Below are 17,594 nucleotides of genomic sequence, written 5' to 3'. Positions count from 1 at the left end.
GCCCTGCTTGTCTGCACTACTATGGGATGACCACCAAAGATAAGCAACATGCACACAGCAGGAGTCATCTCTGGAGCCTGCCTGCACATGTCATCGTCTGCCACTTGGATGCATCCAGAAGCAAATGTCAGTTTGAATGAACATAAAGTGCAATCCCCAAATCCAAATCAAAGCAGCACTTTATAGGTCAACCAAAACGCCACAAAACAGTGTGAAAGATTTCAAGTTCTCCAGAAATCTTCATCAGGCTACATGTTAAAACACACACACACACACACACACACACACACACACGGGGAAAGAAGAGAGGGGAAAGAATGGATGATGGCCAGCCCATCAAAGTCTGCCAAGAGGAGGTAACAGACATTCAAAATGAGGCTCCTTTAGATGCTATGCAGGTGAGAGGCTGCTGCGTCAAGGCTTCTTGGGAAGGAGAAACATGTGTTTGACCACCTGTATTTCTTCTTTCCTCTTCTCCCCCCTTGGTTCTTTTTCTTTTTTGTGACATTTTGTTGGCCCAACAGATACTGTCCTAATATGGGACTTGGATTGTTTTCTATGGACCAGCATGACTACCTTTAGGTAAAGGTAAAGGGACCCCTGACCATTAGGTCCAGTTGTGGACGACTCTGGGGTTGCGGCGCTCATCTCACTTTATTGGCCGAGGGAGCCGGCGTACAGCTTCCAGGTCATGTGGCCAGCATGACTAAGCAGCTTCTGGTGAACCAGAGCAGCGCATGGAAGCACCGTTTACTTTCCCGCCAGAGCGATACCTATTTATCTACTTGCATTTTGACGTGCTTTCAGACTGCTAGGTTCGCAGGAGCAAGGACCGGACAACGGGAGCTCACCCGGGGATTTGAACCGCCGACCTTCTGATCAGCAAGTCCTAGGCTCTGTGGTTTAACCCACAGCGCCACCCGCGTCCCATGACTACCTTTTCTTTTTGCATAAAATAGAATATTGTAGTTCCAGTTCAGTGTATTAGTTAATGATGAATGGTTCAAAGCAGGAATGACAAATCATTGTCTCCATGTAGGATAACCACAGCATCTCCCAGATGTTGTTGGATTACAGTTTCCATGTCCCCTGGCCATTGGCCAAGCTGGCTGGGGCTGGCAGGAGGGGTGGTCTAGCAATATCTGGAGGGCCATAGGTTCCTCACCACACAAGCAGGATTTCAAAACCCCATGGATTAGCATTTCATAAATCACAACCTGTCTTCTGATGGAGCAAACTCAAATCTGAACAATTCAACCAGATCCCCAGGTAGAAATGGAAGAAAAATCTGCATGATCTAATAATAAATAGTGGCTCAATTCATTTTACAGCAGCTTTTGGTTCCATCTGCATTAGCCTGCTGTGTTTTCCATTACAAGGAAAAGTGCAAGAAATGGGAAATTGCAAAGCAGAAAGTGGGCAACTGTATACGGAGGTCACAGAGGATATTCCAGAGAAGGTCACAGAGGAGGTCACAGAGGATATACTAGATTTCACAAGCGATATGAAGCTCTCGCCACTGTGCATCTTCCCTACAGCCCCCTTGTAATGTCTGATTTAAAACAACATTTTAGAAGATGCTACTGCATAGCATGTTGCCTCAAACTCCTGCCTCCCCCCCCCAATATTACATAATAGGTTGGGAAAGAGGAGCAATGTACAGTGTGATGGCACACAGAGTTAAATTAGATCTTATGGTATGGGAAAGGGGAGGAAAGATTAGGTCAAATCTCCATAGCTGTCAACTTACAGATTTGAAAATAAGGGACCAGCAGCCTCGAAAATAAGGGATCAGCAGCCAAAATAAGGGATTTTGGCTTAGCTTATACATAAATCTGGCACTGATGAAGCCATGCTGCTTTTGCTGCCACTGACTGTGTTTTGCAGGGGATTGGACTAGATGATCCTAAGGGTCTACAACTCCAACCAAAGAAGAGGCGCAGACAAAACTGATGAACGACGTCGAGATGGCAAAGCTTACCGGCAGAATTAGAAACCAGGAAGAGGACCTCTTTAATAAAGAATGGGAAAAGTTTATAATTTAGTTGAAAGCTATTGTAAAGAGTTACATACATTGGTAGGTACATACTTGTAGTAAAAATTTGAACTATGGATGGACAAATGATTTATAAAAATAGAGTTATGAAAGGGATGCAGAGGGGGAAATCACTACATTAAGATGCTGAACTGGTTGGAGGGGATGCTAAGCAGCATGTCAGGGCTGCCGTCGTCCTGTCGCGAGGAGTTCCATCGGCCCTTCCCCGCCCGAGAGAGAGTGGGGGAGGGAGAGAGACTCTTGCCCACGCTGCCCGCGAGCCCGGCATGAGGCGGTTGAGGCGCTGCCACGGCCGCTGAAGCGCCGCCCTTCTGCGTCCTTCCCCATCCCCATCCCCTCTTCCTCCTCCCTCAGGCCGCCTCCAGCTTCCCCGGCAGCGTGGCGGAAGTCTCGCAAGAGAGGGGCTGCCTGCCCGCCGGCCACCACCCGTCTCCTCACGACACGCCCCTGAGGGGGAAAAGGGAGAGACGGAGACGCGGCAGCTCGTGCGCGCTCTCTCTCTTGCAGCGGAGGACTCCGAGCCGCTGCTTCCCTCGCAAGCCAGGCAAGCATGAAGGGACATCATCAATAAGGGACAGCAGCGGGACACGGCGCTGGGATAAGGGAGTTTCCCGCCAAATAAGGGATGGTTGACAGCTATGCAAATCTCAGATCATGTTGTGATTGGTACCCTGACTTAATTCTCAGGTATCCCCTAATACAAATCCAAAAGGCAGTGCCACGTAAGAGAGAAGGGTCATCGTGAGAATATGAGCAAGGATGGCACACTTAGTTCTGTGACTACGTAAGCAATGCGGCCACATCCACCCAGTCCTCAATTTGAGCCAGGATACAACCCCAAGACCTTCTGATCGCAGCCCCTGAACCCTTTTCAATCTCAGGATTCAGCCTTGCTGCATGTGACTGACATACAAGTAACATGAAGCCTAAGGCATTCTGGACACCACAAGATGGCAACTCTAATCCCAACATTGCCTTGGCCAATTCTGAGATTCTTTTTTGCTTGATGGGAGCATCCTTGCCCATCGACGTCTGCATCATCCTGATGCCATGCCCCTCTTGCCACCCCTTGAATGCAGGGCAAAGAGTTCTCTCATCCCATCTATCTCTCTGCTTGGAGCAGGACTGCATGGTACTGTGTCTCCTGTTGTAGGCTATACTTGCAGAGATAATCTCACCATAATCATAAAATAATCTCATCTCTTTCCTAGACAGGTCCTGCCTCTGCCTCGTAATGAAAAAGCCATCAAGTGAAGAGCCACCACACGACGAACGCTTCGAAGTGCCAAGCCACCACATGAGAACAGTTATCAATGCACAAACAACATGGCCACACGAATCAGCTGTAAGCGCCACAGTTGCAGATCAACAAAACAGAAATGGGTTAGGAAATAAGGAAGTTTCTTTTGACAGATACAATTCACCACTGCATTGTGATTCCAAGAAGCAGTTTCATTTTGAGACCTCTGTTATGCTGCAGAGCAAAAGACATTTTCTTTTCCTTTCCTTTTTTTTTTTTTTGAAAAAAGTGAAATAATCATTACCAAAAATTGGCTCTGGAGTAGTGTTCCATGTAGAGCTGTTCATCGGAAAAAGGAGCCAAATGAATGTCACTAAATGTTGGAAACATCATTCCTAGTGAACAAAAGATAATATACAGTAGCAAAGTTCAAATCTTCTGTGTAGCCCTACTTAAACATTTGTTGGAAACATCCAGTAAACATCATCCACTCTCCATCTCAAACAGTTTATCTCTTTATAATTCCGGAGTGGATAATAATTTATGCTCTAATTCTTGATCACATTTCAGTAAGCCCATTAGCAACAATAAAGAACTTAAGACGGCAAGTCAAATATGCTGCCATGAGTGATAAAACCTTGCAGTTTTTAACTCATTTGTGATTAGCTATTTAAATAATTTCTTCCTTAAAATCAAAGGCAATATTATATCCTCATTCATCTTCTACAGCTGGAGGAAAAGGATTATATTTCTGAACAACTATCTACAGACTCAACGTATAATTGTTAATACATTGCCACTAAACAAACCACCAACAGTTTCAGATGTTCACTAAACATACTTCAAGGCTGTGTGTTTATCAATGATATCAAAAGACTGCAAAACATTTTACAGACCTTATGCCCATTTCACAGACTATCTAATGCAAAACACACAAGCATGAGCACATTACAGACTTGTACTGCAAACAGAGAAGGACAAGGAATCAGTCATCCATACCTCCATTAAATAAGGTCTTAACCTACCCAACAACTATGGAAATAAGTCCGGATAATACATTTTTATAAGTGAATTGCTTAAAACCAGTGCACCTGGCAATGCAGAAATGAACTAGCCTATGAAGGTGATGCAGGAAATGTATAGGAAATTATACTTCTACTTAACAAATAATACAATGTTAGCTAGGAGGAAAATTGTTCCATTTCTGCAAACACAGTTTGAGATGGGGAGTTGCATTGTCATAAGGCAATGCCATTGTAAAGAATGTAGAGGTTACAGACTGAAATCCTAAAACTCTTTACTCCCAAGTAGTCACTGAATTCAGTATTCATTTAGAGTAAATTGTTTCATGATAGCAATCTCACAGTGCATAGATTTAAAATGCTTTATAAACAGAAATCATATAAATCCATTGCATTTATATCATGAACAAAAAAGACTTAACATTAGTACAAACGGCATTGCCATTAAAGCAGGATTTGAATCAGAAGCACAGAGATTAAGAACTAAACATCTATTCAAATAAGAAACACTAACTTTTAAAGCAGCAAAGTGTACCACCGGAGGACAAAGAATGTGAACATTTAGGCTAAGAGAGATATTTGCTGCATCCCGAGGAAGATTTGGCATAAAGTCAAACATCTTGCCAGACTTTCCTATTCCGCGCTGCACCCAACTCCCTCTTAGTTTATGCTAGTTTTGTTTTTGCAAAATCCAGACATAATTGTCCAGGCATTCTCTACAAAGCATTCTAAACAGGTGCTCTGTAGAGAAGCTCCCCCCGCCTTTTAATTTAAATGGGCTGTAAATTTTTTCCATCCTGTCATTTCCCTAGTCCAGATGCTCCCCAAGACAAAAGTTGTTTTAGAATGAAATCATCTTGAAAGTTTCAGAGTGCTTCTAATATTAATTCAGCTGTCTCCTAGCAGACTTGAGTCAGGGATTCTCTCTAGCAGGGAGTCCAAGACTATTTGGAGACAAAAGTGGAAACAGAGCTCCTTGGTGATGAATGGTCTCATCTGTGGATTATTTCGTTGAGCTTATTGTGGAGGATATAAGGCATGAATCGAGAAGCAATCAGGAATATTAAATATGCCAGAAAGATGCTAACATGAGCTCTGATAGTGGTGGGGGGTTGTATCCCAAAGACCCTACGAAATCACCACTACTCTGATCCAAGTTGGTAAATTCTTATTTCCTCCAGTTCGTTCCTGTGGAACACAGACTCACCATTTGACTTCAGCCACTTCTTGGAGTGGAGGTAGCTTTCCAGCATTCTCTCGTTGAACAGCATATAACCCATTGGCTCAGAAACAATGACGTCGACATTCTCAGGCAAGGAGATTTCCTCAATTTTCCCCGTCAAAACGCTGATCTTATCAGAGAGATTGTTACTTTGTACTAGAATCTGTAACGAGGAGGCATTAAAAAAACACACAAGCAAACTGCATTAGCTTCTTTCATCTATAAATACTATGTATTTATTCAATAGTTCTTTATTTGATGTACAGCCCAGAGTGGCTGGGGAAACCCAGCCAGATGGGCGGGGTATAAATAATAAATTATTATTATTATTATTATTATTATTAGTATCCCACCCAAAGGAGCTCAGGATGGCAAACAAGTGATAAGGCGATAAAAACAATTACAATGCAGATGTGGATCAGGAAGGATCTCAACCTAAAAGGCTGGCTGAAGGAGGAAGGTCTTCCATAGGCCTCCAGAAGGGAACAGGCGGCCCCTGTCAAATATTCAAGAAGAGGAATTTCAAAAGGCAGGTACTGAAGACCCTGAAGAAAGGACATCTAGATATGATGGCACCTGCAGAAGCCTCTCACCGGCAGAAAGCCGTGATCAATGGAATGTTAACAGAGAAGCAGCGCTAGTATCATCTGTGTACTGGTGACACCTCTCCCCAGATCTCCCAGCGTTTGAAATTAGCCAGGCACCAGGCGCATTTTGCACCTATGACCCCCTTGAGACCAAGTGAAGATGCCCAGATGGAGGGCCGTATTGAGGTTTGATGAGGCCCTCAGCTCCTGAAGGTAATGGGGCCCTTTCTATGTCCAGCTGTCCTTTGTCAACAACAAAACATCGCTTTTTTGTGTTGAATATATGCTATATGGTCATTTATGGTATCTCAAGCCACTTGCACACGTTGCCATGCAACCAGTCCATGCAGAATGTAAGCACGGTGTATATAATGGTAAAGGGACCCCTGACCATTAGGTCCAGTCGTGGCCGACTCTGGGGTTGTGGGGCTCATCTCGCTTTATTGGCTGAGAGAGCCGGCGTACAGCTTCCGGGTCATGTGGCCAGCATGACTAAGCCGCTTCGGGCGAGCCAGAGCAGCGCACGGAAACGCCGTTTACCTTCCCGCCAGAGCGGTACCTATTTATCTACTTGTACTTTAACTTGCTTTCGAACTGCTAGGTTGGCAGGAGCAGGGACCGAGCAACGGGAGTTCACCCCGTTGCGGGGATTTGAACCACGACCTTCTGATCAGCAAGTCTCTGTGGCGAGATGAGCACCGCAACCTCAGAGTCAGCCACGACTGGACCTAATGGTCAGGGGTCCCTTTACCTTTATCTTTGGCATCTAGCTTATATATCTGAGTTTCTAACACTCAAATCTCCTAATACGAGGGGGTATCAAGTAGGCAAATTACATCTGTAGAAGCCCACAAGAAGAATGCCTTAAGCCACCTTTGTTGTTGTGTTTCCTTCCACAGCTGCTAAAAACAAATACAATGTTGATGTTGTAGTTTATCTGTTTTATTTGTGTTTCCATTTTTGTTGTACATTTTACATTGTACATTGGCTAAAAGCCTGGGGTAATAAGTGACTAATTAATATAAAAAGCAAACAAGCCACTACCTATTTTTATTTTTATTCTTATTATTTCTTACCTACCCTTAACCAGAATTTCCAGAGCAGTATCTATTTTATTGACAGGCAAAACAAGGTAGAGAAGCACTGTACTCCTATAAAATAGCACTGAAGCAGTTTGATCACATGCCTGACCTTAAGCAGACAAAATTCAACGCATTTCAGTTTAAAAGGCTCAAGATTTTAAGGATTATGATTGCAGCCGAGTCACTTGCTGAAACAAGGCCACAGACTTTTTAAGAATTTGCTTGGGATGAGGGAAACAAACTAGAAAATCTCATCAGATGTTGAAATGCAGATGCTGGGAAAATATTGCTTTTTGTAGTGCTTCATAAAGCAGCTAGAAATTGGTTATTTTATCTGGCATGACGATGCACTTGGAACCGTTAATCCTATGACTGCCAGATGGGCCACCCAAGGACTACGGCGTTACGTGACCCTCCTCCCCTCCTCTTTCTCTTGGGATGTACCCCAGTTTGGACTGTTTCTGGTGTACGGAACTGGCAATTTTAGTGGACTTACAAACAAATCTCGATCTTTTCCAACTGGTGTTGATGGAGTTGGCCCATGCCAAAAATGGCTTCTACTACCTGATCTTGTGAGCTTCTAGTAATTGTGATTGCCCTGAGCCGTGATCCTCCATCATTTTCACTGTTCAATGGAAATAAAATGCAGAGCAACTAATATTTTAATGTTTCAATATTTTAATGTTGTATTTTAATTTTGTTTTTAAGTTGTATTCATTCAACTTGTTTTTATTATTGCTTGTTAGCCACCCTGGGCCCAGCCTTGGCTGGGGAGGGCGGGGTATAAAAAAAAATATTATTATTATTATTATTATTAAAGGGCATTGATTGGATGCAGCCCATTACACTGCACAATCTCTGACAGAGTGGTCCTACCTGAAGGAGACCATCTCTTGAACAAATATGTCTGTGTCCTAAAGTCATCTTCAGAGACTCTCTTCTGGGAGCTCCTATAATCTGGGGGCAGATGGGGGTGACTAGGAAGTACGAGAGTTTACCACGATGTGTGAACCAGAAAACTATGGTTAATAGTTTCCAGCTATGCCAGGATATGAAACCAGCTTTCAAATTGGCTTAGGAATCCTGGGTTGTGTAGAAGCCATAAGCCATAGCTCCTCATGCGCACCCAACAGGAAGCCGTGGTTTAACTGTGGCTTTCTGGTTTGTTTCCTCACACACATGGAAGGAAAGAGCAAAGGAGCTGTGGGTGGGGACTTAGTTTGCATACACAGGCATTGTCTTATTAAGATAGGATTTGATCACGTAAACCAGGTCAATGTGGTGAAGGAAGGGAGATGAAATATATTAAATCAAGTAGGCTACTCTGAAAAAGCGGCTTAACAGAACAAAACTAGCAGCTTAATTCCCTTTTCCGTTTCCAAATTTCACCTTTTGTTCAGTAGAAACCCTCATCCTCAACCCTCATCCACAATGACATTAGCATCTATAAGAACGATCACTTCTTGTTTTGGGGCCTCTTTGGAAAATAAAGGCTCCTATATAGATCCCCGCCTCCACCAGCCTCAGATATTCCTCTGTATTCCTAACAGCCTCTGTATTCCTCAAGGGCCAATTTTTTATTTCTAATGATCCCCAGCGCAAGTTGACCTCTTCCCCATAGACAACTGTTCCTCACGCATAGCTGCTCCCATGTCCTGTTTGTTCAAGTGCTCGCCATAAACTCCCTTCAGCTCGACACAAAATTCTTACTTAATCTTTATACAAGTAGCTGAAATCTCAGCCCTAAACACATTTGTCTGAAACACCCCATTTGTTTCAGCAGAGCACATTTCCAACTGAGTTTAGGATCACAGCATTTCAACTGTAAGTCTAAATTAGGGAGTCATGCAGGAGAAAACTTGGCACACTGAACTAAAAACACCAGCTGGTCATTTATAATTTTCTATGTTCAACCAAATGATGTCTGTGACATGACAACACAGCACATAATTTTAAATCTAATCCAAATTATTTTGCATTCTATTACAGTCCATATAACTTCGGGAACAGCCAATATATTAAGATATCCAGAGCTTTGGATAAACAGCAGAGCCATTTAATTGAATGGCATCTATATACAGTGGTACCTTAGGTTAAGTACTTAATTCGTTCCCGAGGTCCGTACTTAACCTGAAACTGTTCTTAACCTGAAGCACCACTTTAGCTAATGGGGCCTCCTGCTGCTGCTGCGCCGCCGGAGCCTGATTTCTGTTCTCACCCTGAAGCAAAGTTCTTAACCTGAAGCACTATTTCTGGGTTAGCGGAGTCTGTAACATGAAGCGTATGTAACCTGAAGCGTATTTAACCTGAGGTACCACTGTATAGCTTTTTTAAAAAGGGAAAGGCAGTAACGTGCAGATTTCAGTTCTTCCCATTCCTAAACTCCAGATTTGTGTAACTTTTCAGTCTACTGATTTGTCCCTACTGGGCTGGTCTACAAAACTGGCAATAAGGACATCATTCGTTTCCCAAAGAAAGTTGTTGGGGATGACCCAGGGGACCCCCAACTGGGGGACATGTCACTCATTCCTGGTTGATGTTATTAAGTCCATCAAAGACCAGGAGAGGCAGCTGCCTGGTTGTGGCCTCCAATATCAGTGCTTCAGACCGTAATGCTTTCACTGGGTTTCGGGTACAGCAAAAATATCATAGTCATGTAATAGGAGGTTCTAAATAAATTTAGTTTTTTACATTATTGAACCATATGCAACTCTTGTTGACTAGGACTAATTCAGTGAAATATTTGCATCTTCAGTGGACTTTCCCACTGAACAGACTTGTCAAAGCAGCTCTTTGTAAAATTTCAGTTACATTTGCTATGGGAGACACATGACCCTTCCAGATTTGCATCTGTTGTATGGGTTGTTTTACAGATTGGTGGGCTGACTGTCTACCTTTCATTTCACTTTTAATCTGTATACGGCCTTTCTATATTACTGCACACAAGGCAGTTTACAGGCCGAAGAAGCAGCAAAGATCACACACCTTATAATAATCTGATCCAATACAGAAATGCCACTATAAAAACGTAGCTTTAAATAAACAACTTATATCAAATAAAAGTAATATTCAACAATCCATTAGAATACAATAGCACACAATAAAATTAAATATCAGCAAATGATAATTAAACAGAAATTCACTCTTAATTGCAATAATTTATAAACTATAATCAATGAAATTAACAGCGAGTCACAGTGCATAAAATAACACAATACAACTGAGAAGCCAAGACACACAATTGACAAAATTATTTTTTAAAAAATATCTCTGAACTCCTCTTGTCTCTTCTCTGCTGCTTCTGTCTGTTCCCCTTCCCTGCACCTCTCTGAAAACAGAACTGGGACTCCTGGACTAAAGAAAAGGTAAAGTTAAAAGGTAAAGGACCCCTGGATGGTTAAGTCCAGTCAAAAGCGACTATGGGGTTGCGGTGTCCATCTCGCCTTTTGGGCCGAGGGTACCGGTGTTTGTCTGCAGACACCTTTTCTGGGTCATGTGGCCAGCAGGACTAAACCGCTTCTGGCACAATAGAACACCGTGACGAAAACCAGAGAGCACGGATATGCCATTTACCTTCCCACCACAGAGGTACCTTTTTATCTACTTGCAATGGTGTGCTTTCGAACTGCTAAGTTGGCAGGAGCTGGGACAGAGCAACAGGAGCTCATCCTGTCATGCGGATTTGGACCGTCAACCTTCCAATCGGCAAGCCCAAGAGGCTCAGTGGTTTAGACCACAGCGCCATCCGCGTACCACTAAAAAAGTTCTTTAGTCCCTGGACTAAGGAACCAGAATCAGAGCTGGAGGGAGGGGGCTTTCAAGACCATCCATCCCAACTGCTTGATCCAGGAAGGAAATCCAGAGCTGGAGGATCTGCCACTAATAATAATAATAATAATAATAATAATAAATTTTTATTTATATCCCGCCCTCCCCAGCTGAAGCCGGGCTCAGGGCGGCTAACAACAATAAAATAATACAACATTCTAAAATCATTGGGCTAGAGTTCTGTGAAGATTGCCAAAGGAGGGAGTCAAGCTGTGCCCTGGCCAAAGGCTTGGTGGAACAGCTCTGTCTTGCAGACCCTGCGAAAAGATGTCAAGTCCCACAGGGCCCTAGTCTCTTGTGGCAGAGCGTTCCATCAGATCGGAACCACAGCCGAAAAAGCCCTGGCTCTGGTTGAGGCCAGCCTAACCTCCCTGTGGCCTGGGACCTCCAGGATGTTTTTTTTTGAAGATCGTAAGTTCCTCTGTGGGACATACCAGGAGAGGCGGTCCCGTAGGTATGAGAATCCTAGGCCGTATAGGGCTTTAAAGGTTAAAACCAGCACCTTAAACCTGATCCTGTACTCCACCGGGAGCCAGTGCAGCTCGTATAGCACCGGGTGAATGTGATCTCGCAGCGAGGACCCCGTAAGGAGCCTCGCCACGGCATTCTGCACCTGCTGGAGTTTCTGGGTCAGTCTCAAGGGCAGCCCCACATAGAGCAAGTTACAATAATCCAGTCTGGAGATGACTGTCACATGGATCACAGTGGCTAGGTCAGGGCGAGAGAGGTAAGGAGCCAACTGCTTAGCTTGGCGGAGATGAAAAATGGCTGCCTAACCTCTGCTTAAAGACCTTGAGGGAGGGAGAGAACTGCCCTCTCCTGGTAACAGAGGTCCTGCAGTGAAAGCAAGTCTAGGCTCCACCCTGAAACAAAGAGGAGTAATAAGGATTGCACAGAAGCAATGGGCAACAGCAACTCAAACTGCTGGCCCTCCTCAATTTGCAGCACACCAATGCAGATCTTGTTTCTCTTGCGCACAGCAAAGCATGCCAAACTCATTCAGCCATGGGACCCAACCCAATGTGCTCACCTCAGCATATTTGGCCACAGAGCTGGCTTCCACTGCATAGACTTTTCTCGCTCCAGCCTGCACAGCAAAAAATGAAAGGATTCCTGACCCACAGCCAACATCTAGGATCACCTTGAAACAAAAGAAGGGGAGAAATAATCTCTGTTTGTGATCCAAGATTTAAATTTATTGCATTCACTAAATATAAAACACACTCAGCCTATTAGATTAGAGCCTATTAGATTCTTGAATGGTGCAGAATCAGGGAAAAGCAGATAAACTGGCTTAGGTGGCCAGATCTGTTCACCTGAAGAAAGATTTAAAGGAGTATACTGGAGGGCACAAGAGATAAATGCTTTCCATAATGAAGATTTTCCACTCTAGAAGGGATCCCAAGGTATTCTTTCCTTGCTATATGGGCCACAGCCTGGGGAAAAACCTTCTGGTATACACAAACAAGCTATAATAATATATATTTTTACAATATTATATAGTATTTCTTTAAGCCAAGCATCCATTTTCTTTGAAGAGGAAGTGTGCTTCTGGTTGTGATGTGCACAATCAAGTTTTACAACAAAACCCAACAGTATCAAAGTACACCTTTCCTCTCTCTATACACACACACACACACACACACACACACACACACACACACATATATATACACACACACAGTTGTTCTGATACAAACATGGTAAATCAAATTTAAACAGAAAATTGCTTAATTCTGAAAACCGCTAAAGCAAAACTGGTCACCTTTTAGTCATTAAATGGATCTAACTTATGTAATAAACCCACATTATTAGCTTCAAGTGACTGCTGCAAAATTTCTGGCAGCATCTCAGAGTGCCACTTAATTGCTTGCACCTCCCTAGGAAAGAGCAATAAAATTTGTAAAGTGGTAAATCACCAAGACTCTTGTTCCAGGGAAATACATAGCCTTACCATTGGGGGGGGGGAATACAACTGGCTCTGTTGGGGGGGGGGCGTGTGTTGGGATGTGTTTCTGACATGCAGAATGTTCTAGTTTGGTTCCTCATAAAAGTTGACAGCAGGGCTGAGTTAATGGCCTTAAAAAGCGAGTCATTAGGTTGGTTCAAGACCAAACGAGAAACCCGAAGCAATAAAGGACTAATTTCTCCTCATGCGCCAGAAAATTAATGTTACCGTGGAAACCATGTGCCACATGCCAGTCTTAAAGAGTACTTTTGATAAAAATGAGTCTAGTCTAATGAAAATAATCCTGTTGCATTTCCGCAGCTCCAACTATAATCACTCCAATTTTGTTACAGTGGTACCTTAGTTCCCAAACACCGAAAACCTGCAAGTGTTCCGGTTTTTGAACGTTTTTTGGAAGCTGGATGTCTGACGCAGCTGTCAGCTATTGTTTCCGGGGCGCCTGCACCAATCAGAAGCCGCGCCTTGGTTTTTGAATATTTCAGAAGTCAAACAAACTTCCAGAACAGATTAAGTTTGGCACTTTTGTTTCTGCTGTTTATTTTGCGTTTTTGTTTTTGAGGGTTTTTCAATTACCGTATTTTTTGCTCTATAAGACTCACTTTTTCCCTCCTAAAAAGTAAGGGGAAATGTGTGTGCGTCTTATGGAGCGAATGCATGCTGCGCAGCTATCCCAGAAGCCAGAACAGCGAGAGGGATAGCTGCTTTCGCTGCGCAGCGATCCCTCTTGTTGTTCTGGCTTCTGGGATTCAGAATATTTTTTTTCTTATTTTCCTCCTCCAAAAACTAGGTGCGTCTTATGGTCTGGTGCGTCTTATAGAGCGAAAAATACGGTACTTTGTTTTTGTAACTGTGTGGAACCCAGTTCAGCTACTGATTGATTGATTGTGTGACTGCAGAAATGGATAAAATCCAAACAATGACTGTCATCAGTGCAGGTAAAGAAAAAAATGAGTTTTTATTTTTATCATCTACAATACTGCCTTCTATATTTTATAGTACAGTACATTGATTATTGCTTTTATTTTATGGAAATGGTCTTGTTAGACAGTAAAATTCATGTTAAATGGCTGTTTCAGGGGTTGTTTTTAAAAATCTGGAACAGATTACTTTGTTTTGCATTACTTTCTATGGGAAAGTGTGCCTTGGTTTTGGAATGCCTTGGTTTTGGAACAGACTTCTGGAACAGATGAAGTTTGAGAACCAAGGTACAGAGATTCAGGGGATACTCAAACTTGCAAACACGGCGATCTTATTTTCAGTTCCTACTACAGGATCGAATGAGCTGTCTTTTATATCACCGACGGAAAACAGCAACAGCCTGTTTCAATCTGTTTGTGTGCTTGAAACCATTAACCCCACAGAGCAGCTGTGATACTGTCAGGCTTTTAAAAATAAAAAAATTGCAGATATGGGTGGGAGTTAATAATGAAGATCAAAAAACAAGAACCAAACCAAACCGATTTCTTAGCCAAGTAATATAAGAACATAGGAAACAGGAGATCATGATACTGTCAAAAATTCCCCGGAGGTGGGCAACGGCAGAAGGAGCCTTCAAAGAAACTGTGAGGTTTCGTTTTCCTGTATGTTTAAAGATTCTGACTTCAACGATGCTTCCCGTCTATTGACTTGGGGAAGAGGTGAGGAGAGCTGTTTTCTGGCCCCTGACGGGAGGCTGTGGGGCTCACAGAGATCCAGGATCCATCCCTTTCTGTGCTGGGCATGTCTCCTAGGGCAGCCCTTGGGAAAGGAAGGGGCTGTAGCCGGGGGGCAGAAGACAAGCTTTGCACGCGGAAGAAGATGCCTGTTTCTTGTGAAAAATATCTTCAGGCTGGTAGAGATCTGAGCCTGAGATCCTGGGGAGCTCCTGGAGGTCAGAGCAGATCCTGCGCTCACTGAATGGCACTAGGTTCAAACATATGTCTAAATTATAAGTAGGGACGGGCAAAATCTGTCCATTTCAGTTTTCCTATGTTTCTCATTTTCCAATCTAAAGTTCACTTCTCCACAATTCCACATAGCTTGCCATTTTTAAAAGGAGTGAAAATTCACAAGCATTTCTTCTTTGTAAGCAATTTTGCCTCCTATATAAATTTTTGCAAGGCAGTTTTCAAGAATATAATGCATTTATGTATGCTATTTTCCACTAATGGGCACTTTATGGCAGTACATGCATTTCTGTGCGTATTATTTGCCTGGCAAACTGCACTGCAGAATTGGGAGAAATGGCGTAATGGTTAGAGTGTGGGACTAGGGCCTGGGAGAGAGCAGGGTTTGAAACCCCACTTAGCTACAAAAGTCACTGGGTGACCTTGGAGTCAGTCACCATCTCTTCGCCTAATCCGCCTCACAGGGTTGTTGTGAGGCTGAACTGGGGAGGAGGAGACCCACGTACACCACTTTGAGCTCCTTGGAAGAAAAAGGTGGTCCATAAATGTAATACAGAAATGAAAAATAAAAGAGGTTTGTGTATTGTACTGGGAACTACACATTAGGAAGGTTCACATTTAGATGCAAACTATACTGAATGTCTCTCCCATCTCTAATTATAACAATAGTATGAACAAGACTGTAGGCAGGTGGACCAGTGCAAATATTTAGAATCGGGGTGCCAATATAACTGATTATTTGCTTCCAGAATTAAGCCACAAAGAGGAAGACACGCATATCCAGAAAACATGGCCAACTAATACAAGACTGATCCTTTTTTACAATAATCATTTTGTCTTCTATCCCTTATCTAAGGATGCTTATTTAACATGTAATATTGTCTTCTTCCTGTACAGTGGTACCTCGGGTTAAGTACTTAATTCGTTCCGGAGGTCCGTACTTAACCTGAAACTGTTCTTAACCTGAAGCACCACTTTAGCTAATGGGGCACAATTTCTGTTCTCATCCTGAAGCAAAGTTCTTAACCTGAAGCACTATTTCTGGGTTAGCAGAGTCTGTAACCTGAAGCGTATGTAACCGGAAGTGTATGTAACCTGAGGTACCACTGTATTCCTTCTGTAATCTTTTCTGTTTGGTTTCTCTTCGGTAATTTTGTGGTTTTGGCTTGTTGCAATGTCTGTTATAATGGAAAATTCAGTAAAAATATTGTACACACACACACACACAGAGAGAGAGAGAGAGAGAGAGAGAGAGAGAGAGAGAGAGAGAGAGAGAATTGGGGTGGGCAGACTTTTAACAGGGCTTACCTTATCCTTAAAATCTATATGGTTCTGTAGTATTGCTCTGTGATATGTGGCCGTCCTCACAAAATCCTGCATCATGTTCTGTTGCTGGGATAAGCAGCCATAAAACTAAACAGGAAAAACAGGAACAAATATATAAAATTGTGCCCTTCCCCCCCTTGCCTGCTGCACTTCACACAAGAAGGGCAAAGTCAAGGCTGCAGAAACCAGCTCTGAGCAGGAAGTGCAGAAACACAGGGAAAGTAATGAATTTACCTCTTCTAGGTTTCTGATGCAATGGACCTCTACCTGAAAATATTGAGCTGCAGAGGATTCTTCAGTTCTCTGATTGAATACGGAGTGCTCCTTATTCCAATTCCGGCAGTTCTTCAGCACATTTGAAAACATGCTATATTCTGAAACAGAAACGGTGAATTTAATTAAATACAGAGGCCTGAGAGGCGGGCCACTCAAATTCACAGCAGGTTTGGCTAGGGTACCTGGGGGGGGGGAATGGTATTGGCTATGCAAAACTACAGCTGTTTATATTAAAGTAAACAGCATCATGCAAAATGGTAGGCAGTGGAAGGAAAGAAACTGAACGATCACTGAGCTGCTCTCTACCCTCTGCAAAACATAATGTAACATTCTGCCAAACTAAATGTGCAAAGGTAAAAAGGTAAAGGGACCCCTGACCATTAGGTCCAGTCATGGCTGACTCTGGGGTTGCGGCGCTCATCTCGCTTTATTGGCTGAGGGAGACGGTGTACAGCTTCTGGGTCATGTGGCAAGCATGACTAAGCCACTTCTGGCAAACCAGAGCAGCGCACGGAAACGCCGTTTACTTTCCCGCCGGAGTGGTACCTATTTATCTATTTGCACCTTGATGTGCTTTCAAACTGCCAGGTTGGCAGGAGCAGGGACCGAGCAATGGGAGCTCACCCCGTTATGGGGATTCGAACCGCCAGCCTTCTGATCGGCAAGTCCTAGGCTCTGTGGTTTAACCCACAGCGCCACCCGAGTCCCAATGTGCAAAGAGCAAGCCACAAATTATACTCTGTGCTCTTTCATCTGCCTGTTCCTTCCTTAAGACAGGTTAGCTCACTGGGCTGAAGGGCTCTTAAGGAAAGCAGAGTTGCGACCGCCATTGATTTATGTGTCACTAGTACAGCTGGGGAGTCCACCAAGATCAGCCCCCCCTCGCTCTGCAGCCTGACTCACCCAACCTGTGCAGCAGCCATGTAGCTCCTGCCAAATGAGATGTGCTGTGGTGAAGGGGGCTGTGGTGGTGGAGGGGGGGAATCTTAAAAATAGCATGGACCTGCATATAGAAGATGCATCCACTTGCTCTCTAGAAATCCTCCTCTGTTCTCTCAGCCACCCTTGCCACAGCCCAGGCTGGCATTTCTCTGGCGCCA

General features: G+C 43.5%; 1 protein-coding gene across 4 annotated transcripts in view; it reads right to left on the bottom strand.

The window, feature by feature from the left end:
• Positions 1-17,594, bottom strand: part of LOC309521893 (histone-arginine methyltransferase CARM1-like) — a gene marked incomplete at its 3' end in the record, with an annotated part of 59,176 nt that overhangs the window by 19,093 nt on the left and 22,489 nt on the right. For 2 of the 4 annotated variants that reach the window (XM_082205012.1, XM_082205013.1), the window contains exons 3-7: positions 16,453-16,592; positions 16,201-16,305; positions 12,068-12,178; positions 5,526-5,703; positions 3,601-3,691 (exon numbers count right to left, since the gene is read on the bottom strand). In XM_082205012.1, coding sequence (XP_082061138.1) covers positions 3,601-3,691; positions 5,526-5,703; positions 12,068-12,178; positions 16,201-16,305; positions 16,453-16,592 — 625 coding nt within the window. The remainder of the gene's footprint in view (positions 1-3,600; positions 3,692-5,525; positions 5,704-12,067; positions 12,179-16,200; positions 16,306-16,452; positions 16,593-17,594) is intronic. The other 2 variants (XM_082205014.1, XM_082205015.1) reach the window with 1 other exon arrangement.

Source organism: Podarcis vaucheri (genome assembly GCF_965113315.1).
Source record: "Podarcis vaucheri genome assembly, chromosome: 17".
Classification (NCBI taxonomy): Eukaryota; Metazoa; Chordata; class Lepidosauria; order Squamata; family Lacertidae; genus Podarcis; species Podarcis vaucheri.
This window is presented reverse-complemented; position numbering and strand designations above follow the sequence as displayed.